General features: G+C 40.9%; 1 protein-coding gene across 1 annotated transcript in view; it reads right to left on the bottom strand.

Moving 5' to 3' along the window:
• The window catches only part of PDE6C (phosphodiesterase 6C), a 47,734-nt gene that overhangs the window by 2,382 nt on the left and 18,139 nt on the right, over positions 1-27,213 (bottom strand). The window contains exons 9-20 of the mRNA XM_044240122.1: positions 26,073-26,222; positions 25,352-25,495; positions 23,988-24,056; positions 19,269-19,415; positions 18,922-19,029; positions 18,412-18,521; positions 12,375-12,462; positions 5,519-5,619; positions 3,651-3,758; positions 3,487-3,550; positions 563-637; positions 365-448 (exon numbers count right to left, since the gene is read on the bottom strand). Of these exons, the coding sequence (XP_044096057.1) occupies positions 365-448; positions 563-637; positions 3,487-3,550; positions 3,651-3,758; positions 5,519-5,619; positions 12,375-12,462; positions 18,412-18,521; positions 18,922-19,029; positions 19,269-19,415; positions 23,988-24,056; positions 25,352-25,495; positions 26,073-26,222 (1,248 nt within the window). The remainder of the gene's footprint in view (positions 1-364; positions 449-562; positions 638-3,486; positions 3,551-3,650; positions 3,759-5,518; positions 5,620-12,374; positions 12,463-18,411; positions 18,522-18,921; positions 19,030-19,268; positions 19,416-23,987; positions 24,057-25,351; positions 25,496-26,072; positions 26,223-27,213) is intronic.

Raw genomic sequence — 27,213 nt, 5'->3', positions numbered from 1 at the left:
AGAATTTTAGGTCAGAAACTATTTAAATCATGTAGTTGATTTTCAGTACTTTTCACATGCAGAGAAGCAGCTATAAGGAGTTGTATCAGTGCTCAGAGCTGCTAGGATGAGTTTAACTCAGTGCTGTGGAAACAGGGAAGACAGGTACTGTTTTCTAAATGCATCTGGTCTGTTCAGGGTGCTCCTGAGTTCTAGTTTTTCTTCCACCCCTAAATGAGATTAGGGTAATTCCTCAAGCTACTTTGGAGAAACAAGGATACCCCTAATGGCTTTCCATGTGAGTGACTTTTGATTTTGGTAACACTTTGAAAGAAAAATCCTCATCGCCAGATGATTATATATTTCACTCAATTTGTTTACTTACCTTATATACAAAAGTACAGACAAAATCAATAAATCCAACTTGAAGTTTGGGTAGTTCATCTTTTTTGTTTCTGTCCATCATAGGCTGGAAAGAGAAATAAATCCTTTAAGGATAGTTTTCTAAGACTCTGTGTACAAAAGAGACTGATTTGTATCGATAATTTGTAATAGAAGTGCATTTTTATGTCAAGGTCTTTACAATAGGCTGTTGCTGTAGCACAGTCCTCTCCAGATCTCCTTGTTCCCAAAATTCATTTGCAACCAGAAGTGCCACCTGCAAATAAAAATAAGACTTGATTCGTGAAACTGAGTCATTCATAGAGAATTTGCATTTTATTAGTATGAGTGACATTTAAGGGTACCATTTATATTAATGCTTGAGGCATTGTCACACCATATACTCTGGTTTTAGAAAGATGGTGTCTGGGTGGCTCAGTTAGTTAAACGTCCAGATTCTCGATTTCGGCTCAGGTCATGATCTCGGTCATGGGATCGAGCCCCATGTTGGGCTCCACACTCAGCAGGAAGTTGGCTTGAGATTCTTTTTCTCCCTCTGCCCCTCCCCCTGCTCACATGTGCGCTCTCTCTCAAATAAATAAATCTTAATAAAAATAAAAAGATGTCATCTGCAGATTATATTGAAATGGGAAGGGGAAATTTCTCTTGTCACTTCAGCATTCTAGGCCCATTCTGGGAATACCTATCTCCATTTGCTATTGCTACTACATCTCAACAATAAAAAGGGGAGATGGGAGGATATTTAATTCCATTACATTTTGCTTCAAGCTATGCAGCTTCCCACACATCGTCCTCTTGTCCTGCTTATCTGTTAGCTTCTAGCATATATCTGGGTGTACACACATGCACACAGATGAGCACCCAGATTTACTTGATAACAGGGTGAGGATATTTGAGGGTAAATTTATATAGCTTTTAAAAACCCAATATCAAGTTTAATGAACTCCTACTAGTTTCCTTATATTGGCATAAACCAGGCTTGCCAGGAGGAATCAGATGTGATCTGTTTCTTTAAGATGCTTCTAGTCTCATAGAGACAGTCACGTAAACCATGTGGTTAAGGGCTGTGACAGTAGTAGTATGAAGTGTTGGGGATCGGGAGAAGGAAGTAAAGATGAGTTTCATAAAGGAGCTTGCATTTATTTTGTATCAAGGATGAATAGTAGTTTTTCGGATAAAGAGGAGGGGAAGACTATTTGCAGAGATAAAATTGAGCATCCAGAGCTTAGAGTGAGAGACCGTGAATGGGAGAGAGTGCCAGGAAATAATCTGATGAGTGTGAGTTAAGGACAGGTAGTGACAGACCATGTGAACTTTGCTAGGAAGTTTGATTCTCTAGACCAGCGATTCTTTTTTTTTTTTAAAAGCTTTTATTTATTTATTTGACAGAGATGACAAGTAGGCAGAGAGGCAGGCAGAGGGAGAGAGAGGGAAACAGGCTCCCCGTTGAGCAGAGAGCCTGATGGGGGCCTCCATCCCAGGACCCTGAGGTCATGACCCGAGCCGAAGGCAGAGGCTTAACCCACTGAGCCACCCAGGCGCCCCTAGACCAGTGATTCTTATTCTTGGAGCCCTAGTGCACCAAAGAGCACTAGTAGCCCCAGCAGGTAGGGGCCAGAGATTTCAGCTAAAGTAACCTTGCTTTTTTCTTTTATATAAAGTGATTTTGTACAACTTTTTGTGGGGTGTTAGGGGGAGGACTTTACTTCTTTTTTTTTATTATTTATTTATTTGTTTTTTAAAAGATTTTATTATTTATTTGACACAGAGAGAGAGAGAGAGACCACCAGTAGGCAGAGCAGCAGGCAGAGAGAGAGGGGGAAGCAGGCTCCCCTCTGAGCAGAGAGTCCGATGCGGGGCTCAATCCCAGGACCCTGAGATCATGACCTGAACCAAAGGCAGAGACTTAAACCCACTAACCCATCAGGCTCCTTTACTTTTTAATAAGAAAGGTTGAATACCTCTGGCAGCACTGGGGGTGGGGAGGTGGAGGGTGGGGAGGTGGGGGCTGGTTAGTAAGCTTTTAAGTAGAGGAGTGGCTGAGCCGGGGTCTCAGTATAAATAATCCCAGCAGCAGCTTGGAGGAGGGCTGAGTAGTGAAGGAGGAGGAAGAGTCACTTAGGAGGATCCCGCCACACCATCTTGCTGATGAAAGAGAGTAGAAGTCCGACCTGAGGCTGTAGCCAGCATGACAGACAGGAATGGGGAGGGGAACTTCATGCAAGGCCCTAGGTTTGTGGCCTGGGTGATTGTGCAGATAAAGAATAAAGAGTAAATGAAGAAGGAAGAACAGGCACATCAGGGTGGAAGGAGCACAAGTGTTTGGTTTTGGAATTTGACGGTTCCATATTACTCTATCCTTATTCATATAACCCACAATTACAGTTGAACCCAGTGAATTCTGGCCTCTCTTCTCCCTAGGGTTTTTCCTAGAAGTCACTGAGGGAAAAAGAAGTTTCTTTCATCCAGTTAGTAAGAAATCAAGTAATAAGCTAGTGACTCCTGACTCTCATTCCCTGAGGTTGGCAAAAAACTGGGGAAGGCACCCTTAAACATGAACTTACTATAGACAGTGCCTTTTAATTCCTGACAACACAAGAAGAGGTTGTAGGAGCAAAACCACCCTTGATAGAGGAAAGCACTAGGATTCTTTTCTTGTGCCAATTTATCTCCTCTATTAAAAACTCAGACATCCCCTAAATAATTGTATATAAAGTTTTTGCAGTCTGTTCAATGATAAGGAATTCTTTGTAAAAAGCATTTTCTTTCTAAGGTCCCTTCTCTTGCCTTGGGGCCTAACCAAATGACCTGTTGTCTTACTGACACTTGCGAATTCTTGAAAGTTATTTGTCTGCCTTCATTAGCAGAAATCCAACAGGGAACATTTTATTTTTGTCCTAACTTCCTAAGTTTCTTTTATCTTTTTAAATATAAACCAATTTTTTGTTCCAGGATAATGAAAGGTAATCACCTACAAAATGTATAGTCACATAATTGCTACCTATAGCAAAATTCCAAGATTGCCAGAATATTCCTTTTCTCTCTTACATGTGATCTAGATAGCATCTGTGCATGTGACAGAAGAGGAGACTTAATGGTACTCGCCTGACTTTGTACCTCCCAGGGTTTGGTTATAGCTGACAAGTCGCACGCAGTCATCATCATTGCCCTTGGGAGAAAACAACAGTTGTTAAAATAGAAAGATATACAAAATAAGTGGTTTATTGTTTTGTTTTTGCCAAAAAAGGAATAGAATTCTGACTACTCACATGATAACCTCTTTTTTGGTTGGATCAATGGTTACATATTTGATGGCCTCTTCTTCAGTTTCCATTTTTTCACAGGCATCAACAATTTTTTGAAACATGGTTCTCTTCCTAAAAAAGATACAGCTGTGCAACAATCTTAGCATATAAGACCAGAGATAAAAAGTATCTTTAATATGTGCTTTTCAGATTTCCTGTTCCCACTTTCCATCAGATGTCCACATAGTGGATCTAAGGGGTCGGGGAGAAGAGAACAGGGAATGGCTATTAACCTTGGCATAGAAAGAGTTTAAGAGAGAAAAACCACAAGCCACAAAAGGGGGAGGGGGAAACACTGGTAAATTTGAATACATTAGTAACAAAGGAGATCATAACATAAACATAAAGGCCAGAGGCTGTGTTGAGATAAGATGATGATAAAAAATTCATAAAACCAACAAAGAACCTAAAATACATGAAGAGATGCTCAGCCTCACTGGTTAAAAAAAAAAAAAAAAAATTTTGAACAGCAGTAAGATTATATCTCACACTCAAACTGACAAGTAAGTGAATAGAAGTGACCAGATCAAAGGTAGTCCAGATATAGGATAGCAGGAACTCTTGCACACTGCTGGTGGGAATTTAAATTGGGGAAACTACTCAGGAGTGCAGTTTTGCAATGTAGTATTAAGACTGAAGATTTGCAAACTTTACAGCAATCTCAGTTCTAAGTATGTACATTAGAGAAACCCACATGCATACAAGGATATACAATATAGCATTGTCAACAATAATGAAATGTTGGAAATGATCTAAATGTCCATGTGTAGAAGAATGGCTGAATTCATTATGACTTCTTCGTAAAGTTGAATATATAATTAAAACTAATAAACTGGATCTTCGTTTACCACCGAAGTAAATCTTTAAAACATAATGTTACATGAAAAAGCAAGTTGTAGAAAAGTGTGTACAGTAAGATACCATTTAGGGACAATTTAAAAACACAATTAACAATATAAAAACATGGAAAGGACGAGTACACATCAACATCAGAATGATGGTATCTGTGAGGGAGATGGTAGGGGCTTTTCATGGTGGGATGGGATGCCTTGAATGCATGACTTTTTTTTCCACAAAAAAAGATCTCAGATGGGTGTGGAAAAAAAAATCTTAGTATTTGCTGAATCTGGGTTATGGATATTTGGATATTAATTATATTATTCTAAGTGTCTGTCTTCATCTTCGAATAACTAAATTTTTAATTAAGAAGGATCAGAGAGCCACAATTTGATACTACCCATCTAAGTCATTAAAGAGTTAGATACTACAACTAGTTCACCTTGTTCTAATTCATTTTCACTAACAACTTTATAGTTCACTGACAAGAAAATGGGCAGAAGCCTGGAGTGTCTGGTCTCCTTGGTTATTATTACTATAAATAGGCTAGTACTCTGCTGTATGTGACTCAGAATTATCCAAGTTTTGTTAATGTGCATTAGTATCACAAAGATTTTTTAGCTCCCAGATTGCAGCAGAATCAAATGTCTGATCCTGCAACTCTAAATACCAGCCCCTGGACCATGATGAACCCACCAGGACAAGCATCACCTCATAAGGCTTTGTGGCATCACTCTTCTGGCAATGCACCAACCTTGCTGTACATTCTTCAATTCAAATTTCTTCAGATAACAAACCATTGACATTAGGGGGTTAGTTTTCTAAAATATGTTTTCAGATGTCTAGTAAATTATGAGGTACTTGGAGTATATTCTACTGGTGATCCCAAAGGAAAGTGAATAAATATGTGTGTGAAGAAATGCCTTTTAACTTGAATGCAATGGGCCATTTATGTAAGGCAGAAGCACACAGAGTATAAGGAAGTTTGTACTTACTTAAAATACAAAGCCAGGTCAGTTGCTATTATTGCAACTTCAAACAAATGAATAACTGTTTCAAACTGGCGTTTATTTAGGTTCTGGAAGATATTCAAACTCTGTAAGATAAAAATTCACATAAATGGGTCTATTAGTTTTAAAAAATGACAATAAAGTACAATCATTAATTTGCCTTTGATTCAACAAACCAACAAAACTATGCCTAACAAAATAAAGATAATTAGCATAGAAGAAAAACTAGGTCTTTCACTTTTTTTCTTTCAGCTTTCTCCCTTGGACTGTTACCCCTCTACATTGAGTAAGGTAATTTAAAGTATAAAAATAGATATTAGCAAACACTCATGTAATCAGTGTATAAGTTTGGGAAGCAAATAATAATGCTTTTTCCCAGAATCAATTATAAATATAATCGATTTAAATTTTGCTTGTATTAAGTGAGGAGCTTTAATAAAGAATATCTGGTACAGCCAATTGTTGGATATGCTGAATTATCCACCAGATAATTTTAGAGTAGTCACAGAAATTGTTGGAAAACTTTCAGAAACTACAAGTTATACTAGTACTCATGTATTTACTGGGGGAAAAAATCCTCTCCAAGTTGTTCTTAAAATATTTTCCTGAAATTATGTTTTACAATTTAACTAGACCTTTCTTCATAGAGCTTCCCACTAATTATCTACTCATAAATGGATCAGCTTCATAGTGTTCTAGAAAATGAGAGCAAATTTGGGAGTGGTTTTTAAATGCTCTTATATTCCAAAATGTATCATTTTGATGATTACATGGTTTTAAACAACAAACTACATCTAGTTAATAGTATTGTAACAATATGTATCATTTTGCAAAAGCTTTCATATTCCAAATCCATTTTAGGAATACAGGCCAAAGGACATGGATAGTGGCTTTGCCAAATGAAGTTGATGGTTATGAAATAGGCATATAGACCTGAATCACATTTTTACCTTTTTTTCTCACTCATTTTCCTTGTAAAGATTTTATTTATTTGACAGAGAGACACAATCAGGAGGAGCAGCAGGCAGAGGGAGAGGGAGAAGCAGGCTCCCTGCTGAGCAGAGAGCCCTACAGCATGGGCCTTGATCCCAGGACCCTGGGATCATGACCTGAGCCAAAAGCAGATGCTTAACTGACTGAGCCATCCAGGTGCCCCTTCTCACTCATTTTTCACTATCATCTAAAAAGGGGCGCCTGGGTGGCTCAGTGGGTTGGGCCGCTGCCTTCGGCTCAGGTCATGATCTCGGGGTCCCGGGATCGAGTCCCGCATCGTGCTCTCTGCTCGGCAGGGAGCCTGCTTCCTCCTCCTTCTCTCTCTACCTGCCTCTCTGCCTACTTGTAATCTCTCTCTGTCAAATAAATAAATAAAATCTTAAAAAGGGGGAAGTCTCCTAATTGAAAAACCCTGTCTTAATTCTTTATTCTTTTTATTTTCTCTATTCTTTCATATCTAATGATCTTTTAAAAAGAGCTTCTAAGTGGTTTCTTTATAACCTATGGATATAGATTCATATAAAAGATCCTGCTTCTGTTTTATATTGTGGCTAGAAAGCCCTTGACCAAATTTGAGGCCCATGTCTTACACCTCTCACTGTAGACATTTAGGGCCTTTACCATTTCTTTCTTCTCTTTTCTTTCCTTTTTTTCTTTTCTCTTTCTTTCTTTTTTTTTTTCCTTCCCCCCCCTTTTTTTTTAGTTAGATAAGGCAGAGTCAGTGATTAGAGCAGGAAAAAATTAATACAAAATGATCAATACCAAGATATCCAGATGACATTACTAAAATATGAAGAATTAAGTATCAGATGAACATCTATGCAGAAAAAGCAAGTCATATGTAAGACGAAAAGACTGGCCATATACAGCTCTTGAGGACAACACTTCAACGCCAAAAGACAGTGAAGCAATGTTCTTCAGTTTCTGAGAAGTGTGATGCAAGACCTTTATGTCCCACCAAATTGATCTTCAAAAACAAATGTAACAAACAGGTATTCTTAAGCATGTACTTAGATTAGCCTCTCTTGGAAAAACTGCCATTTGACAAAAACCTAGCCAATCAAGGCTAACTTGATTGAGTCAAAATACAGAGGAATGGAAAAGCCATAATAAAAGGATTGATTTTAAGTACAGGGCCCATTTAAGAGTAGAATTAAGAATAAACAGTTGTGGGGCACCTGGGTGGCTCAGTGGATTAAGCCTCTGCCTTCGGTTCGGGTCATGATCTCAGGGTCCTGGAATCGAGCCCTGCATCAGGCTCTCTGCTCAGCGGGGAGCCTGCTTCCTCCTCTCTCTCTCCACCTGCCTCTCTGCCTGCTTGTGATCTCTCTCCCTGTTAGGTGAATGAATGAAATCTTTAAAGAAAAAAAAAGAATAAACAATTGTGTTGAAGCTAGAGGGTATTATGCGAAGTGAAATAAGTCAGTCAGAGAAAGACAAATACCATATGATTTCACTCATGTGAAATTCATGTGGAATTTAAGAAATAAAGTAAATGGTCATGGGGGGAAAAAGAGAGAGGCAAACCAAGAAACAGACTTAACTACAGAGAGCAAACTGATGGTTACCAGAGGGGAAGGGGTGGGGGCACCAGGAGAGATAGAGGATGGGGATTTAGGAGGGCACTTGTTCTGATGAGCACCCTTGTATGTAAGTGTAGAATCACTACATAGTATGCCTGAAACAAATATTTCACTGTATGTGAACTAACTGGAATTTAAGTAAAATTATCCTTTTAAAAGGGGTAAACAATTCTGGAAATTATCAAGCAACATGTGAATTTTATAAATACTGATAATGATAACAGAAATAGTAATGATAATAAACGCCTTACAAAACAGAAGTGAAGATCTGGGAAGAAGTAGAAGCATCTTAATTGCTTCATGTTTCAAAAATATCAAAATTCTAAAAGTTGAGCTCTAGTTTGTTACAATTTCACAATTTCTCACTGTGAGAAATTTGTTCATTGTAGAGGGCTCTTTAAGAGCTAGTATCTCTTGCTTAAAGACACAGTGTCCAAAGTTCTGCAATTCCTTCCATTTCCAAAATGTTTCTTCCATTAAATTAAAATAGAATTAAATAAAGATACATGGAAAACTAGTCAACAATGAAAAGGAATGAATTACTGATATATACAATGCAGACATATCTCAAAATTATTGCTTTGTGTGCAAGAAACCAGCACAAAAAATTACTTGTATAATTGCATTTATATAAAATCTACAAAAATCTAAACTAATTTATAGTGACTGAAAATGTTTCAATGGTTGTGTAGGGCTGGGAGCAGAGAGCAGCATGCACTGCAAAGGGGAATGAGGTATGGTTTGGGGTGATAGAAGTGTTCTATATCCTGATTGTGGTGGTGGTTTCTTAAGTGTATAAAATTATATAAATTCATAAAACTGTACACATTGAGAGGGTAGAGTTTATTGTACACATATTATACTTCAATGAAGCTGCTTTTAAAAATGTAACTCTGACTTTAAAAAAAGCTTGGATAGTATAACTTGTTTTTCTAAAATTGTTTCCATCCTGCCTGTATACTCACAGGGTGGCCACAATGAAGTTCATCACATGGTAACGAAATAGCTATTTTCTGAGTGATAGGATTTGAAATAATTTTTTTAACATTTGTTTTTGAATTTTTCCCTGTCATTGAGCTTTTATATTGGCAAGTATAATTTTTACAACCACTATGAGGTCATTGATTTTAAAAACATGTACATATGTAATACTTCATTTGTTTCCCCAAGGACTATGCTGAAAACCTGAGGTGGGAACAGGTGCACCAGAGCAAGAGAGGAGGCCTGTTTCCCAGCTGAATCCTGTAGGCCCCGGTGTGCACAGCGGCTCTCACTAGCCCACAGAGAGTCTTGTTTGTTCTCCCTGACTATTAAAATGGCAGTAAGTGTATCAGTTCTGAGTGGTCCTCCAAAATAAGTAGGAGTGACTCCATTTCATCCCGAGTAGGGCTTTCAGATGAGGTGAGGCAGGGGAGAGCTTCAGTGTGGTACCTGCAACACCGATCAAAAGAGATTGCTAACATGTTCATGGCTCACTGGGACCAAACACAGGATATTTCACTGCTTCTTTGCTCCTTTGTATACGATGGGCTTGGTATGGGAAAGCATAAGTAGAATTATAAACTCTGTATAGAAGTGTTTTGAATAATAACAGCGCTCCCATTAGTTAAGCTGAGAAATTCATTTTGTTGTTTCTACAATACATGATGGCGTTAAAATTTATACTTTTACAAATGTGACCAGCATTTTTCCACCTGTTGACTCAGGTGAAAGAGTGGACTTCTGTCTGGTTTAGAATTCAGGTGGTTTTAATCCTCAGAACAGTGAATCCCACTCTACTAGAACATAAGGACATTTTAATTCAAAGCCTCACTAATATGCAAAATAAAATGAGTAATGACCACAAAATGCCAAAACTGTTTTATAAATCATGAGGATTTATCTTATTTAAATGCTTTTAATGCAAATATTTTCTTTATACAAAAAAACAAATGGAAGAACATTGTCTCCCAAAAGTGTAAAAAGAACATCTGATGGCTAAAAATTTCATTTTTTTTTTTTTTTTAGTGTTCCATTTGCCTGCTCATAAAAAGCTCTGTGATTGCATTGCCTAGCGACTCTATTTACAGGCCCTGTAAGTTTGCAATTAGCAGGTTGGATAGCATTGTAGACAGGTCTGTGCCAAGGTGGTATGGATTACCCAGATGTAGTATGACTTTTTAGAAAGAATAATAAGCCTTTATACAGCCATCAAAACCAATTTCAGACTCCAGTGTAAATAAAATTTTTTAAAAAATTAAGATGGAAAAACCACAAGTCTATTATAAAACTTTAAATTCCAGAAAGAAAAACCATAGGAGATAGGAAGACCACCCCCCCAGCCCCACCTCCACTGCCCCACCCCCCACCAACCTCCAATGTTAAGCATTTAAATACTTGGTTGAAGTTCTTTTTTTGTTTTTGTTTTTTAAAGATTTTGTTTATTTATGAGTATAAGCAGGAGGATGGGTAGTCAGAGGGAGAAGCAGGCTCCCCGCTGAGCAGACACCTGAGCCAAAGGCAGAGGCTTAACCCACTGAGCCATCCCGGCGCCCCTTGGTTGAAGTTCTTAAAATATATTTTGCTTTGCAGGGACATGTAAAATTAAAAAATAAATTATATTTGACACTACCAGCTTGTGGTGTAACATAATAACACCACTGATTATAAAAAGAGGGAAAATTCTTACTCAAAAATGTAAGATTCATAAACAAAGACTCATAAAAAATTAGTAACAGGAATTTACTCTTGTCTTCCTGAATTACTTTCAATTCCACTCCTTTTAATTTTCATAGAACAGATAATATCATTTTTATGTTATAAACCCTATTGCAGGGATAGGTTCTGGTTGTACACTAGAATTTTCATTCTCATTAAAAATGTATGAGACGCCTAGATGGCTTAGTTGGTTAAATGTCTGCTTTCAGCTCGGGTCGTGATCCCCGGGGGGTCCTGGGATTGAACCTTGCATGGCGTCCAGCTCCCTGTTCAGTGGGGAGTCTGCTTCTCCCTTTCCCTCCATGGCTCCCCCACCCCCGCCCACACATGCTCTCTCTCACTCTCTCTTTCTCTCAAATAAATAAATAAATCTTTAAAAAAACCAAAAATGCAAATTCCTGGGCCAGAATCCCAGAAAACCCCGTCAGGAAGTGCAAAATGAAGCCCAGGAACTTTTTAACAACCTGCATGAATTCTGATGAATTCGTGAATTCCGTGTGAATTCCGCCCTGTGAATTCTGATGCACTGGGTCTGGGTCTCCCTGTCTGGGTGTGGAATCAATCACGGGCTATTAAAAACACTCAACTATTTTTTCTTTCTTTTCCACCTTTCTGCCTGGTCAATCTACCTTACAAATTTCCCCACTTGCTTTACGTTACTTGGGAGAATTTAGTGTTATCTCTGGGCATATTTCTGTATGCTCCTTCCCTGAGCCTTTAATAAAAGATTGTTACAGAAACTGAGAAAAGCTCCACCCTGCCAAAGGGCTTATTTCTCCCGACTGAGCACCTGTGATTCCCAACATGTTCTCTGTTACATCAAAATGTTTCCTTCCATCTAATAATGACTCGTTTTAATCAGCTTTCACTTGGCATTTCTCAAGAGGGTTTTTTTTTTTAAAGTATAACTAGAGTATATATCCACTTTCCCCCAAGTCTATATACCCCTTAAATAAAATTGATAAAAAGAAGAATGACAGCCTCCTATGGAATGTTAGTAACACGTGACATGTGCAAATCAAAGTGAATTCAAGACCAAGCTTCCTGCACAAAGCTGTCGCTGCTCCCCTATGCCCTACCCATTCTTCAATGTGGCATCTCCTTCTAGAACCTCAGCATTACCAGTGCCTCTCTGGCCGCAGTTGTCTGTTTCTGTTTTGTATCGTGGTTTCATGCTTACCTTACCAAATCTTGACTTCCTCAACGATACAGACAAAACCTCACAGGGCATGCTCCGTGAATAAGAAAATCATTGACTATGTAGCCTACTTTCCCCTTTCCATATATATATCCCTTAGGGAGAACAGGGCCCTCTCACATCCACCATAGATTTTTCTTCTTTCTCCACAGACCTACAGAGATTTTGTGGCTTTCTATGGCTCTTTTCTATCTCAGCTCCTTCCAGCCTGGTTGTTCAAAACTCTTGCAAAATAGGCATTTCTAGCAATTGACTGCAATAAGGGTTTAGGCTGCCAAATGCCATAACTCAAGGCCATCCTCTTTCTAGGCATTTTCGATGGGTTAGTGCTTTGATCCAGAGCTTCTGAGCTGGAGAAGGGCTCATGTACCTCATCCTGCAGGAGGGTCTTACTGTACTCCAGGTGATGCCTCTCCAAAATGGAAGATCCATGAAGCTTTGCTAATGGAGACGTGGATCTAGGAGGAAGAGGATATGCCATAAGTTCAGCAGCTTAGAGATTACACGTAAGTCCATACAGTATAAAGTCTTTACTCTCTGAGGACGTTTTCCATTTCTTCTTTCTCCCTCTCCTCTAATACCTGTGAAATGATCGAAAGGGACATATTGGGACCAATTTTTTTAGATTTAGAACATGAGAATACACTCTTTTAAAAAATTCTTTAAGAAAGCTAATTTGTTGAATGCATAAAATGACTGAATTAATTTAAATTAGGAAGTTTGGTTCATCCCCTGCATTTTTAAGTTTAAAATCTTGAGGTTCCCTGGAGCTTATGGCACTGGCCTGTGACTCCCTGAACATGGAACAAACCTCTTGAAGGCCCACAGATCATTTACATGGGAAATGTTTACTAAGAATTTCCAGGAACTGGGGCACCTGGGTGGCTCAGTCAGTTCAGCATCTGCCGTCAGCTCAGGTCATGATCCCAGGGTTCTGGGATCGAGCCCTGCTTTGGGCTCCCTTCTCAGCAGGGAGTCTGCTTCTCCCTCTGCCCCACACCCCACTCTCATGCTCTCTTTCTCTTTCTCTCTCAAATAAATCAATAAAATCTTAAGACAAAAGAAAAAGAATTTCCAGGAACCAAAATAAAAATGATTATAAAGTGATCATATTTTTTTTTCTCCTCTAAGACAGGGACATCAATTTTAAGTTAAACTTCCCATTTGTTAACTGTTAGGTCACAGCTTTCTGTAAGTGGGGACTTCAGTCTTGGGTGCCCTGTCTTCCTTCAAGTTTTTCTGTTTGAGAAGGGGAAGCCCTCAAAAATAAAAGAGAGAGGAAGTGATAGGGAGAGGCTGAGGTCAAAGGTCTACACAGGTAGTATGAAGAATTTGTTATAAGAAATACAGAATGAATAAATAATTTTAAGAAAGGAAGAAAACAGAGATAGGAGTGGCAGCCTTAGTAGAGAAGTTTCATCTTATTTGAGAAAGAACAGAACTTTAGGGAGTAGAAGAGATAGTAACAGGTCACTAATAAGTCTGGTAACCCACATGCTCTAATTAGGGAACAGTGTCTGAACAATATGATAATTGATCATAATTTTAGGACATATTTAAATACCTCCTCTGTGTTAGCACTGGAGATTTAAAAAAATTAATTAAAGCTCAATTCCGGTCAGGAAAGAATGGTGTCTTTAATTCCTTTAGGTTTAAAAGCATCAGTCAAGAAAGATTTCTGGGGATTTAGAGATACACCCAATCTCAGAATAATACCTCACGGATTATTTATTAATACAAAAGAAAAAATGTACCTTTACCGAAAGAGAGCTCCTGGATATTGCCCATAAATAATTTAACTATACCTCATAAATAATGGGACAAATTGCTACTATGGGCTTCCTGATGCACTGAGAAGGGTACTATCCATGTAGAAATCCCACCAAAAATGTTTACCCTGAATCTGGTAAGCAGGAAACCACTGGGAAAATCCAAATTGAGGGCTTTTTCCTGCACAAGAATCAGCCTAGACTAAAAAATGGCCATATTCAGAAAGATACAAGAAGGTTGAGGAGTTATTACAGATTAAAGAGATTAAAAATACTGGACAACCAAACATAAGGCGTGATCCTTGATTAGATCCTGAATCAAAAGGAAAAGAAAAGCTATGAAGGACATTATTGGGAAAATTGGAATCATTTGAATAAACATTTTATATTGGATAATAGTAGTGTACCAATGTTAAATTTCTTCAGCATGATCATCATGTTTTGTGTCTATGGGCAAATGTCTTCCTTATTCTTAGGAGATATATGCTGAAACATTTTGGGGTAAAATGTCATGATGTCTGCAACTCACAGATGGTTCAGTAAAAAGAAAAGGAATTAATTTATATATATACACAGACACACACATATGTATATACATATTTGGAGAGAAAATTAGTTTAGCAAGATATCTTTTTAAAGTAAATTTCAGAGATGTCATTAAAAGTTTCCATGGGATACCGAGAAAAAAAATTTTTTTGAATCATACCATCCATCAATAATTCTCTGTATTTTGGAAGTCTGCCAACAGTAAGCTTGAAGGATGGAAAATAGCTAGTTCAGCTGTGCTACTGACCAGGGAGAAAATAACGAAGGTAGAGAAACTCAAGCAGGAGATCATGGTGTGACTTGATTAGCCAACCTACCAGTTTTCCTGGACTTTTCAAGAATGATTTTTGAAAATTAAGACTCCAGCTAGGGACAGTGTTGGTAAGAAAGTGCTAAGGGGTTCTTTTAAGGTAGACGAGTAATATCCCAACTTCCCGAAGAAATCTGAGGACTGTTGTGGGGAGGGACACCACTGTCAGTATTCCCCAGGGAATTCTGAGGTGGTGGAGGAGATGATTGAAGACTGGATACAAGTAAATTTTATCCTAAAATTTAAGAAGCAGAAAATGACACAGTCTGTAGATGACAGAACAGGAAGGTTGACCTTTATCTCTGAAACAATTTGAACTATTTCAGAGTTTGCAAGCACTTACAGAATAATCATTAGGAAATCCCAAAGCAGGTTTAGAAGGAATACATGAGGCCAGGTTGATGTTATGGACCCTTCTGTGACAGGGTTGGTGGGGGCAGAAGGCCGCAGACCCCCTGTGTCTGGATTTCAGCACAGCAGTTGACAGGGCACCTTGGGATATCTGCAGTAGGTTCTGGAACAGTGAGTGTATCCACTCATACAGCTGGGCAGCAGAGTCCAGTGAGTGGGATTAATTGACTGTCTTCAACCGTGAGAACAGTTTTCCAGTCCTGGGCCCCAAAACTTTGCCCTTGCTCTTGTCCTGATGCATAATTTTACCAGTGACTTGAATGAATATTAATGGAAATCATGACTAATTTTCCAATGATAAAAAATTGAAAAAAAAAATGAATCCATTGGCTGACAGAGTATGGCAAAGGCGATTTCAATTAAGAGTGAAATGAAGAATCAAGAAGATGAAATTTAATTAAGATTAAATGTAAAACACTTCAGATCCTGTCTGGATTACTGTGTTAAACCCCAAGACCTGCATTTAAAGAATGACATAAAAACACTAGACTGGATTCACAGAAGAATAGCCCAAAAAATGACGTGTGTGGAGACTTTATATATGAATTGGTTTAAACAGCTGGGTGTGTTCAACCAGGAAAGGAGGAGGGGGAAGTGATAATTCTCTTTTATATGAAGGAATGGTCTGTGGTACAGAAATTATGCATATTCTAGCAGCTCCAGAGAGAAACCTGAACAGGACAAACAGATGGGATTGGGAGACCAATTTCAGCTCAGTATCATAAAGAACATCCAACCATCCGAATCATCTAAGAGTAGAATGGTGTGTCCTGTGGGCCATTATGGGGAAAGCCAGATATGGACTCGAGGACGTCGGGAGGAAGGCAGTCGAGGAGAGGCCTGTGTTGGATGGGGGATAAGATAAATTTTAACATTCCTCATATTTTGTCCCAGTAACTGCATTTCTTCAGGGAGAAGACGGAGGAGAGAAAAGAGGCAGAAAGACAAGATGGCCAAAAAACTAAACAAGGAAAAGGGTGAGAGGAATAAAGAAATCAGTAAGCTTAGAGATGAGTGAAGCAGAAAACAAACTGGCTGGAAAAGTGAAGGGACCAAAGGGAGTAGAAGAACTGGAGGTAACGACAGAAATCTGAAAATGGCAAGGTTTTTGTTTTTTGGGTTTTTTTTTAAGATTTTATTTTTTTATTTGACAGACAGAGATCACAAGTAGGCAGAGAGGCAGGCAGAGAGAGAGGGGAGAAAGCAGGCTCCCTGAAGAGCAGAGAGCCCAAAGTGGGGCTCGATCCCAGGACCCTGGGATCATGACCTGAGCCGAAGGCAGAGGCTTTAACCCACTGCGCCACCCAGGTGCCCCGAAAATGGCAAGGTTTTTAAGGCATTGTCAGAGGGTAGTCTATAAGGCTAATAAATGAGGGTGGAAACCAGAACCAAGGGGGCCAGACATTCTGGAGACGAGAAATCAGACCATGGGCACAAGGTCCAGCCAAGAAGCAGAGTCGTCTGTGATCCCTGCTGCGTCATGTCACCCTTCATGGTGAGCTGATTTGTCACCATCAATGTGAGAGTAATAATCGTGTTTCATTCCACCTTCTCAAGAACATGCCAACATCATGTCTCCATAGCTCTGTGGACTCCTAAGCAATTCTTCCAGAACAATAGGGATATGAAGAGCCTCAGTGAGCATCACGATTGAAGGACAGCATGCAGCAAGGTGGTGTTTGATCATGGTGGCATAGCAGAGCTGCCAGGACCAAGGACACCCATGCTGAGGTGCCTGCAGCGAGGAAGCCCGAACACGGGTCCCAGTCCTTCCACTGCCTCCTATTCCTGCCATCCAGTCTACAGAGAGAAATGGCGGGAGACATTCAGCATGCCCCCCAGCAGATGGATGGGGGCACACACACAGACCCCACGCCCGGCCAAAGCAGAGACCTCAGAGGTGGCTGCATCCTTCCTGGAGGCCAGATGCCACATCCAATTTGGCAAGATGGACTTTGCCTGTGTGAGCTTGTTTCTTCCTCAGTGAAAGAGGGAGGAGATAGGAGCCCCCAAGTAGGCGCGCTAGGAGAATTCAAAGAGGCGATGAGTGCCAAGCTCTCAGCGCGGGGCAGCACACCTTGGCTACTCAGTAGATCCGAGGTGGCCACCACACCAGTGGTCAGAGGAGAGGAAGGGAACCCAGCCACTGTCAGGACACTGGCCTGCAGGAGTGCAGAATGGCCCACCTGCACGGGGATCTCTGGAGGGGAATCCGTCCCTTGCCCGAAGCCACAGAGCCGATCCTCTTTTTCAAGACAAAGCCCCATAGCTGGAGTTGCTGAAGGGGAGACTGACGTCACCACTCACGGGGGCGGGGGGGGGGGGCTTTTCATTCACTGAGTCAATTTTTGTGGAGCACCTCCTGTGTAGTTTCAGATACATGTAATTTCATTTGAGTCCCCTAACCGTCTTTGAGAGGTAGCTATCGTGCCCCTTCTGTGGTTCACAAATAGAATCTCAAATAGACCAAGTGACTTCCCCAAGCTCCCCCAACCAGGAAGTGGTTGGACCCCACAAACCCAGACTTCTCTCTAAATGCCTGGTGCCTCTGGAGAGGGGTAGGTAGTGTGTCAGAGATGAGGATACAGTGTGTCTAAGTCAGACAGCAGCTTAAAAGCCATGATCAAGGAGCTCAGCTGGCCACGGGCATTGCTGATGAATTTTGAAGAGTGTCAGTGACATCATAATAATACTTAGTGTTTATTTACTGTCCGGAGGCTACCAGGAGTGGAATGCTTTATATGCATGATCTCATTTAATTTTTACAAGGATCTTACCTGCTAGGTACCATTGTTACAATCCTTACTTTTCAAATGAGGAAGTTGAGGCTTACAAAGTGTAAATCACTTGTGAACCCAGTGAACCCACCTCTGTCTGAGCTGAGAAACTGCACCTTCATTGTTGCCCTTGGCTGGGGCAAGAGGGGAAGGTGGCAGCGAGGATAAGGTGCCAAGCCAGCTGCAGGAGAGCTTGAGAGCTGCAGAGGAACCAGGGGAGGGAAGGGGAGTGAGCCCAGGAAGGAACACCCTCTGGTTGGGGGTGCTCCACAAGTGTGTGTGCGTGGAAGCCCAAGCCTGGTGCACTTTCATATATGAATTCCATACTCTGACTAAGCCCTTGAAGAGAGGAGGAGTGACAGCATTTATGAATAAGGCAGGGCACGTCTGGAGATGAAAACCATAGGGGACAGGGGCTGCAGGCTGCAAACATCCAGGGAGAAAGAGCAGACATTATCATGAGGGCTGAGGCTCTGAAGGAACAGAACGTGACCCTGAGATTCCTGAACATGATGGAGAAGAGCTGACAGGCTAAGAGACAAGTTCTCTTCTCCCCCAAGACGACTTCAAACATCACCAGTACTCGTCACTTACTTCATCTGATACAAATTATTGGTGCCTCGGTGGTCAATGTCGTGGCAGAAGGCAGCTGCGAGCATGGCAAAGGCTTCAAGATCCGTATAGTATTTCTTCAGTCTTCCTGTCTAAAAACACACATATGTGTATATATATATATATTTAGTTAGTTAGACATATACACCTCTGAGCGGGCGCACTGAGGCGTCCCGGCAAAGGAGAAGATGGCCTGCCCGGTTTGTAGAGCAAATCGGCTTTACATCTCGGGTACTGCAGCTCATTCCCAGCAATTACAAAACCCAGCAGGTTCCTGACTATTTCCTTTAAGGCCATGAGTATGTGAATGCCACGGTACTCATCCAACCACGTGCCCAGAGATACCCATGTTGCCTGGCAGCATCTACAGGTGCGTTTGGGGCTTATAGGATCCAAAATTACTGATCTAAAACCATGGACCACAGCTGCTTGTCATCGTGCTCATGAGGGAAGCGTGCAGGTTTCCCGCGGTTCGCAGCTCTCTGTACCTACCATGAGCAGAGTGAACATGGTCTGCCCCACATTGAAGCCGTGCCGCCAGTTGTGGTAGGTGATGGAACGGTACCCTTTCCTCACCGTGTACATCCACCTGGTCAGAACCTGCCGCCCAAACAAGACAGCTCTGTTCAGACTTTGGAATCGAATTCTAAAGATCAGAAGGTCTGTGACCATCTTATCTAAAAAGATAGGTTGGTCCTGTTTGCAGGGCTCAAGCTGATATATTTACAAAGTTAATAATCATTGAAAACCCAAATGGAAGTTAATCTTTTGAACCACGGGAAACACAGGTGAGGGCAGCAATGGCATCACACCTTACTTTCAATTACATGCTATCTGACCTCGACGGGTACTTTGAATTTCTCCACCACGTTGATTTCAAAAAACAGCCGCAGCCCACACTTAATCAGCTCGTGCTCTGTGATGGGGAAGTCGCTGAAACGGAACTCGTACAGGTCCACCGCCTGGGGGTCCGGCAGGTCCTCTTTCTGCGGAGACAAGGGCGGACTGCTTCGGATTACCTGCCTCTTCCCCCGCACCCTGCTCTCCGTGAATTACCATGAAAGGGGACCGCCTGCAGCTCCCCGAGCCTCTGTGCAACTGACCCCAGGGCCATGCAGAGGCCGTGTGTGACCCCCAACCAGCCTACACCATCGTCCCCAGTTTCCAGAGGGTGACGCTGACACTTGGCTCTATTAAGAAACTTTCTGAGGGATGGAATTCAATTCTGAATCCATCTCCAATGGCCGTTCTTTTTTTCTGATGCTAAAGAAAAGGTCTTGTTGCAGCTGCCTGGTCCGTTTTCAGGATTCGACTTCTCTCTTCTCCTCTTCCAGAAATACTTGGTGAACAGTGAATGATCACTTCATTCATTCTTATCTGCTCTTTGCCTGTTCGCAGACAGTGGGCTCTGCCACATGGGATCGTGCCTATCTTATTTGCTGCAGCTCCCGGTGTCCGCAGGCCTGTGCCAGGGAGGGGCTTGGGAAATGTCTGTGGGATGAATGATGCCTCATTCACCCTGCACCTTGTTAGATCGAGGACTGTGGATAAAACAGTGAACTTGGCCCGTGGCAACTGACGCGGCCAGGGAAATAAAAATAGGGATCGTGCCCTTAAGGAACTTAGCTCATTGAAATATTTTTAATATTTCTAATATAGATCATTGAAAGGTGAGAGCTTAGAATACTCACACAGTGTAACAACATCCCGGGCCCAAGGCTGGGGGTAGAGATTGAAGGCAGGCTGGAGGGGGAGTTAGAGGGAGAGATATTCTGGAAGGATGTGGACTCAGCTGGTTTGGTGGATTGCAGGGAGGAGACGATCCCATGGGAGAAGAGAGAGCTCCAGGAGGGAGAAAGAAGCTAGGAAGAGCAACATGGGTCCACCGGAAGCGTGCAGGAGCAATTCGGTCCAGTGGGTATTTACTGAGCCAGTCCTAAGTCCTGCACACGGTGCTAAGGCCATGTCGCTCAGCAAGTTATGGTTTCCCAGGAGGAATAGTTCATGCTCTATTTTATACAAATTTCAATACCAAGTGGTAGATGGCTGTTTTAAGCAAAATTATGATTTCTCATCCCTTTAGCCCTCAGTCTGGATTGATCTCTCCCCCTCGCCCTTCTCTCCCTTCCCCAGGTCTCCCAGAGCCCTGTGATGCCTTCTCACCCGGGCTAGTCTCAGACTGGTCATATCAGGTAGACATGATTTTTTTTTTTTTTTTTTTTTTTTTTTGCCCTGCAAAGCAATGGTTTGGAGCCGAGAGACTAGCCTTTAGTTCTGGGTTTAGTTTAGCTACATCTCCCAGACTGCACAAGCCTCAGTGTTCTCATCTGTGAAACAGGAACAACAATAGTAACAATTCTGTCTTTGCTGTCTTCATTGAAAAGCAATGCTAATCTGATCTGCCTGCCTCACAGAGAATTAGTGGAGATTCAGCTCACAAAAACCCTTTCTCCCTTTCTCATAGAACCTGCCTATGTCCTTCGTTACTCCTTCTTGTCACCTTCTTTCTCTGTCCAAACACTCCCAGGTTCCTTGCCCGTGTAGGTTCTTTTTTTCCTCTTATTCATGCATCATTTATTCATTCAATAGACATTTATCAGTTTCTATCTGTGTTGTAGGCTTTATGGATGACTAAAGCAGACACCGTCACTGTCCCTGAAACATGCATTCTCGTGGGGAGAGGCAGACAATAAGCACATCTTTTAAAAATCAGAGTAGAGAAGGTTAAAGCAGTATGGTGAGGAATACCCCGGGCCACACAGACTCCCTGCTGGAGGTTGTCTCAGCCCTACAGTTTATAGAGTGAAGATAGGATGTGAAAATGATTTTAATGTTTTAAAGGCTCAGTCACACTAAAGTAGAAGTGTGCAGGTTAGCAAGAATCCAAGGAGGAGGTTCTCAGAAGAATGACCCCCAGGTCCCATTTGCAGTAACAGGCAAACCAATCAAAGTAGTTTAGTACAAAAATTATAGAATTTAAGAACAGCCGTTTGACAATAGGTGGTACAGAGGGTCGATAAAAAGTAAAGGCGTTTGGTCGGTCTGCTAAGTAGGAACTCTGGGCACCCAACGGTCAGTCTTCTCCCCACTAAGCTGGGATGAGGGCAGTTAGGGGTGGCTGATGTCCTGCTCGAGCTCTGAAGCAGTTCTGACGGCACCTTTCAAGGCTGGCTCGCTCCATCGACTCCCAGAAGGATCCCCTGGGCGCCTGAGCAGACCCCCGGCTTCACCCTCTGCCAGACAAATCCCGCTTTCCCCTCAAGCCTCCTTGCCACAGCTCCCATCTTGTGTTCTACCATCATCTGCAAGTAGAAACAGGCCCTTGGCCTCCCCTGGACCTTTGGTGCTCACGCTCTGTAAACTCGTTCCTGCAGGGCAGTGTGATTGCCTGTATTTTATCCTTAAGTAACGCGGCTTCTTGACCAGACCATACTACCTTTTGTATTCCAGATGGCAGAGTGTGTCTCACTAACTACTGACTGAAGGAAAAATAGAATTAAGGATGGGTGACCGAGGTCCTTCTCTGGGAAGTCCTCTCTGGATCTACGGTGTAATTGCAAGGGGCAGAGCCTCCTGATGTGTCCTGGAGAGGAGGGAAGGAAGGCAGGGGGAGGACTTGCCTCACCTCCTTTGCCTGCATTGGTGCAGGCTACCTCAGTCCTCCTTGGAAAGCAAAACTGCCATTGGCATCCATGACATTGTAGAAGGTCGCTAGTTCTCCAGTTAGAGGACAAAGGACCTTATGTTGCAGAAGCAATAAAATGGGTAAAGAACCAATAGCTTTATGAAGAAACACCTGTTTGAATATAAAATCTGCTCTAGGCTCATTCCAAATCATTACTGCATAAAACTTAGGAACTCAAACAAATATTTCAGAGAGTTTCCCCCAAAATTATGATCTCCACTTACCATGATTACATTTTCATGGCAAGCATTTTCGTTGCCAACATTTTTGCCACATAACTAATTAGCTACAAGGCAATTTTTGCCATAAAAAATAAAAACACAAAAAATAAGAGAGGGACATTCATTAAAAAGAGTGTAATGAGGGACACCTTAGTCAGGTAAGCATTCTACTCTTGAGCTCAGCTCAGGTCTTGATCTCAGGATCATGAGGATCGTGTTGGGCTCCACATTAGGCATGGAGCCTACTTAAAAATTAATTTAAAAGGATGTAATGAAACACACCAAAAAATCAATAACAAAATGAAAGAGACTTTACTGAAAAATAAAAAATATTTGAGTATATTTTAAATGTATAGGTAGATTCATGGCAACATGGTGCAAATAACTGATTTTATTCTGTGCACTTGTCTTTGAAGTCTTTAATTCAGAGTGTGTGTGTTATGTGTATGTATATGTATGTGTGTGTATATATATATTATATGCATATATAAGATATATATATGTATATATATATTTACTTGTTGATTTATCTCCTCCTTTGGCTTCACACTTTCTTTTTTTCACTAAAATTTCTTTAAGGTTTACATAATATAAGAACTATTATTTTTTATTTTACAGCAAGATTGCCTTACAAACCAATCAGTTATGCAGCAAAAATGCTTGCCCTGAAATGCTTGCAGCAAAAATGTCTATGGCAAAGAAGTTTAGGGCAAAACTACCTAGAATCAAATATAGTATTAATGACAAGGAGAAAAGTTATTGCAACCGGAAATGATAGGGGTGGCCCAATGGCAACCATAGGAAAGAATCAAATTCCTCCAAGTTCCAGAAGGAAGAAACCAGACCTGGCAGAAGACAGTTGTGCCTCAGAGGGTCTAACATTCTACTGTGATTTTGTCATGTCTTCTGGGGTGATTACAGTGCAATCCAAAACTATTAAAATAAATAAGGCCATGATATCCTTAGAGTCTGTGCCTGTGTTTCCTTAGGTGGAAGGCTGGTTTCTTTCTTTTTTCTTTTTTTTTTTTTTAAGATTTTATTTATTTATTTGACAGAGAGAGAGAGAGATATCACAAATAGGCAAGGGAGGGGGGGGAGGGGAAGCAGGCTCCCTACCAAGCAGAGAGCCTGATGTGGGGCTTGATCTTGAACCCTGAGGTCATAACCTGAGCTGAAGGCAGAGGCTTAACCCACTGAGCCACTCAGGTGCCCCTCTTTTTTCTTTTTTTGAAAGTTTTTATTTATTTATTTGTCAGAGAGAGATATATATAGAGAGAGAGAACACAAGCAGGGGGAGCAGCAGGCAGAGGGAGAAACAGACTTTCCACCGAGAAAGGAGCCTGATGCAGGACTCAATCCCAGGACCCTAACATCGTGACCTGAGCCCAACGCAGCTGCTTAACCAACTGAGCCACCCAGATATCTCAGAAATCTGGTTTCTGATTCTAAATTATCTTTGTGGATTGGACTGTAGGAGACAAGGAGGAAGACATGCAGAGAACCAGAAGATCACTCTTTATAAGAAATCTCTTTTCTTTCTAGCCTTTAAAGATGGCAGAGAAGAGGAAAGCCAACACTTACTTGAGAAATGAGAACATGTATCCTAATATATTTTATTTAAAAGGTGTAAAGGATAGAAGTAAAACACTTACCAAAATTGTGATAAGTTGTTTTTCTTCACAATCTTCAATTACATCTGTATTTAACTTCTCTTTAATTTTCTAAAATGTAAAATGAATCGGGGTATGAGATTCCTATAAAGTAAATTTCTATCTGATTCCTCTACTCTTAAAGTTGGTTTAAATGTATTTAAAATATGCTGTAATGAGTTCTATGCAAAATGTATTCTGGATACAAAGAAGACCTATAGTATAATTATGAAGAATTTCCTAAAAAAACAAAAAACAACAAAAAAAACCCCTAATATAATTGATTTCTTTCTTCCCCCCAAATGTAAAATGTAACAGTGACTGTCTTAGAGACAGAGAGAGAAATGTGGGTTGTTTGTATGTAGGCAAGAAAGTGAGAAAAATTTGTTTTTCTATGAGTTCTTTTATTTTTTCTTTTGTTTTCTATGAGTTAATAATAATTTCCCTTCATCCTCCCTAGATTTTCTTATTTTTAACATCTCAAATTGCCAAATAAAATTTCTCTCAACTTTCAAACCACTCAGCAAAACCAAAATGAGAAAAAAAGAAAAAAAAAAAAAAACACCCAAGAAAACTGCACCTACACACACTCCCAAAACTAGGGAAATAAAAGGAATAAAGATAGTGGGTGTGTGATATCTTCCCTTCATGGGGTGGTGATTAGAACATTGTTAGTAAATATCCACTTGCTTCACCATCATCCATGATATTGGTCTTGGTCACATCCGGCCAATGAGACTTTGAGTGAGTGTGACGTTGAGTGAAGACTTGAAATGAGCTTGCACACTTGGGCTTACTCTCTCACATTTCTGACATTACCAAAAGAAGAACACTTCTCAGGTAGCTGCTGGTCAAGAAGAATGATATATGCATAGAGCAAACCAAACCCACAGCTTAGAGCCAAGCCCAACTAAGAATCAGTTGAAGCCTGGTCAACCCACCAATGCCTGAGGAGGAAATAGGTGATTGTTGTCATATACCACTGACATATTTGTTATGCAGCATTATGTGGTAACAGCTGACTGGTACATTTCCCTTCCTGGAAATATTTTTTCCTCACTAACACACTTGAATCTAGCTGCCACTCCTCTGGCTCCTACTGATCCATGAACTGTTTTTGTTTTGTTTTTTTTTAATTTTTAATGTTTTAAGCAGAGTGCAATTCCAACCAAGCCGCTGAGACATTTAATAAGGCTCTGTGTCTGCTGGGCCACCCAGGTCCTCCCCCAAACTTCCTTCTTTGTCTCCTCCTCCTTAGCCCAGGACTAAACCTATCCTCATTTGTCAGACTTCTAGGTAATTAAACAAATTCCAGAAGTTGCGCTCAGATGCCACTAAATGTCCACAGAACCGAATTCCCCACTTACCAGAATGGACTTGATTTCATCGGGAGTGGCTTTGGTCTGGCTCATGAGCATTTCCTGAGCTATATCCTTTCTGTTTTCTAGCTTATTCATTTTATCATAGGTGTCAGTATTTAAAAGAGACCATCCAAGAAATTGTGTGAGAGTCTGAAATGGATAAAATGTGATTCAATTCTCTATAATTAAAAGCTTGGTTTGGAGGCAACCATTGGCATCTTTTCTATCAATCAATCTTCCCACCATCAACAATCCAGCTTCTTATTTCAATCAAAGAAAAAAACATACTGATAATCATCCCCAGACAATAAAGCTGGCTAAGCCGTTGCTTTTCAAAATGCACCATGCCCCATAAATACTTTATTAGAGGAGAGGAATTTCAAATATACAGTAGAATAAAGTACAGTCTGAAACTCAGAGGATTGGGGGAGATAACAAGAATGACAAGGAATAGGAGGGGTGGGGAAAGGAGATAGAAACCTTCTTCCTGATTTCCTCGTATCGTAAAGAATTTTGATTAAGCCAGAGTTCAATCTCAGGAAGAAAATGTTGCAGTCTACAGATGTTAGGAAACGGAAATGACACAATGGGCACAGACTGACCACAACCATGTGTGACTCATGCCTTAATTGCCCTTCAACAACATCCCTCCAGAGTAACAAATAATGAGGCTGCTTCCATTGTTTCATGAATTTCATTTACCTCCATTATTTATAATTGCACTTACCTCAGTAATGTGTTCATCATACTCATCAAAAGGTTTTCCATCTTTTCTATTATAAAATGTAGCTACTCCCACAATATCTTCTTTCTTGTTGACAATAGGCAGGGATAAGACATTTTTAATGACCCAACCCGTTTCATCTACAGGTCCTTTCTACAAACAATAAAAACATTCAGATTATGCTTCGACTTTCAATTTTGAAATAACTATAGATTCACAGGATGTTGCAAAAGAAATGTACAGAGAAGGGCTATGCACCCTTCACGCAGTTTCTCCAGTGGGAACACCTTGTGTAACTGTAGCACACTATCAAATCCAGGAAATAAAGATTGATACGAGCCCTGGATCTCACTCAGATTCCACTAGATGCGTGTGTACTTACTTGTGCATGTGTGTGTGTATGTGTGTGTGCCTTTCTGTGCAAATTCATGACACGTGTAGCCATGTGCACCCTGCCCAGAAACAAGATACAGAACTAACACAGCACCCCAAGTCTTCCCTGAGCTACTCTCTCACCACCATCCCCCCAAACTAGGTTACCTTTAAAGAAAGAATAATCTAGTCTCTCTGTCAGATGCACAATTCCACACTGTATCAGAACATGGCCAGGACTAGAATGCCATAAAGAAGTTCTAGCACATGTGATTCAGTGTACTAGAACCAAGCATCTGCATTGTGATGACCTTAACCTCTTTTCTTTGCCCCCCAGCGCTCACCTCTATGTGAGCTCAGTATTCCCTGGTCACTTTTTCTGTTCCCCAACACCTGTTTAGCTAATTCCTCATATTAAATTCTCTCTGTTGAAATACCTAGTGTGGTTTCTGTTTTCCTGACCGATCCCTCAAAACAGTCTTCTGCTTTGGGGGCTGCTCCATTTAGTGAACATCCGTTGAGACCCAGCCTGTCTTGCCTCTCCCGTGAAACCTTCTCTCACCTTTCTGACCCATATGGAACTTCTCTTTTTCAGAACTCAATCAGCGCTTAGTGCCTGGGGCACACAACTTAGCAGTTAGACAACTTCCACATGCTTCGGAGTTGTTGATTTTTGTCTGTGAGGCTATAGTCTAATCCTGCCGAAGAGTGTCTCACACACTGTTGAGCTCCGCACAAGGGACAGGACAGGGCCGGGCATGTGACAGGTGCT

The sequence above is a fragment of the Neovison vison genome, chromosome 2 (genome assembly GCF_020171115.1).
Source record: "Neovison vison isolate M4711 chromosome 2, ASM_NN_V1, whole genome shotgun sequence".
NCBI classification, from domain to species: domain Eukaryota; kingdom Metazoa; phylum Chordata; class Mammalia; order Carnivora; family Mustelidae; genus Neogale; species Neogale vison.
Note: the sequence above shows the minus strand (reverse complement) of the source record. Positions and strands in the feature narration are given on the sequence as shown.